The sequence below is a fragment of the Naegleria gruberi genome, assembly GCF_000004985.1.
Source record: "Naegleria gruberi genomic scaffold NAEGRscaffold_93, whole genome shotgun sequence".
In the NCBI taxonomy this organism is placed as follows: Eukaryota; Heterolobosea; class Eutetramitea; order Acrasida; family Naegleriidae; genus Naegleria; species Naegleria gruberi.
In genome coordinates this window covers 39,656-41,156 of record NW_003163234.1, presented here as the reverse complement: position 1 = coordinate 41,156, position 1,501 = coordinate 39,656, and the positions used below count along the sequence as shown (strand labels likewise).

At 33.5% G+C, this 1,501-nt stretch overlaps 1 protein-coding gene across 1 annotated transcript; it reads right to left on the bottom strand.

The window, feature by feature from the left end:
* Positions 1–51: 51 nt before the first annotated feature.
* NAEGRDRAFT_76181 (uncharacterized protein) lies at positions 52–1,309 on the bottom strand (the record flags this gene model as incomplete). Its single annotated transcript, XM_002668848.1, has 2 exons — positions 52–191; positions 493–1,309. The coding sequence occupies 2 exons, from the start codon at positions 1,307–1,309 to the stop codon at positions 52–54; spliced, it is 957 nt and encodes a 318-aa protein (XP_002668894.1).
* Between the last annotated feature and the right edge of the window lie 192 nt (positions 1,310–1,501).

The window sequence follows — 1,501 nt, the reverse complement described above, 5'->3', positions numbered from 1 at the left end:
CGTGTAATTTAAAGTATACTTTCCAAATTAAATTATGAGCAAAGCCTCAATTCAAAAGGCTAGGGTTCTACTGACACTATCTTCACGTTTTGGACTGTGCTTCCTCAAAAAGTAGTCCTTATCTTGAAAGTATGTTTTAACAATTTCTGCCTTTTGCTTTAAATGAACAACCTTTGGAGTAGCATTATTCTCTGAAGGAATAAATAAAAGATCGAGTAAACTAAAAACATCCATTCTCTTGTCCATAGACTTGACCAGTATCTTGTTTTTGATAATGGAAAGAATGATACTTTCGTCATCATTTGAAGGTCAACAGTCTCTTCATCTTCTAAAAATTCCAACCTCTCCTCATGAATAATTTCTAACAGAACCATTCCCAATGAATAAATATCGCTCTTTGGGGAAATTAAATTTTTCTCAACTCTCAGGAGATCTGTATCCTGCAACATTAAGGGATGTGTAAAATATAGGTTGAGTAGTTTGTAAACTTACCTTCTGAAAAATTCTTTGATGTCAGTGGATTCAAGTTCTTATCTACACATATTCCATCTTCAAGCGAAAATTTCGTTGCTATTTCAAAATCTATCATAAACCAATGCTTATCATACAACACAATATTTTCTGGTTTGATATCATTATGTGTAATTTGCTGTTTTTGTAAGAAACAGACCTGAACAAGCAAATCAATGAAAAAAGCCATAATATTAATCTTCTTTCCCTTATTAAAGAACCTAGTCATACATTTACCAGCTAATGAAAGTGAAAAATTCCCGTCAATCATTGGAGCATACAGAGTTAGGAAGTTATATCTTATAGAATCCTCATTAATGTTAATATTTGGTTGGTATTTAATAAAATACTCAACGCCATTAATTTTCCCCTTTTTGAGAGTTGAGCGGGTTTGGATTGGGTCAAAATTTTTGTCGTATTCTATCAATTGATTGTCTGCATCTAATTTAGGAAATGAAATTTCATTCTTTTGGTTGGATGACATCATACTTATTTGGCGTTGTGTAGTTAAATATTCGGTAACCTCTTCATTATTTGGATAAATGAGAGCTGTCATAATTCTAGCAATGAGATGAATTCGATCCATAACAACTTCGTGCTTATAGGATCCAATGAATGAAAGAGTAAAATTTGAAAGAGTTATTGATTTACCATTCAAGCTGATTGATGAGCAGTGCAAAGAATACAAATGAGATGCCTGTCTGTCTGTTGTGATACCTAAAACTAATACTTGATTGTGCCATTCCTCAATATCTTTCTTGATAAGCTGCCTCATGGCATGAGAGAGGGCAATCTTCATCTGAGAAATGAGAGCTATAAAGTCCTTGTGGCTGGTGTGACTTTGATAAATATCCGACGAATCTTCTCTGATAACCCTAATGCATTTGTAACTATTTTTAAAAGTAACAATGGTAATATCGTCAGGTCTAAAGTCGGGAATGCTGGCCTGAAGATTGCCATCCAAACTGCCAACAAAATCTTGAATACTAGA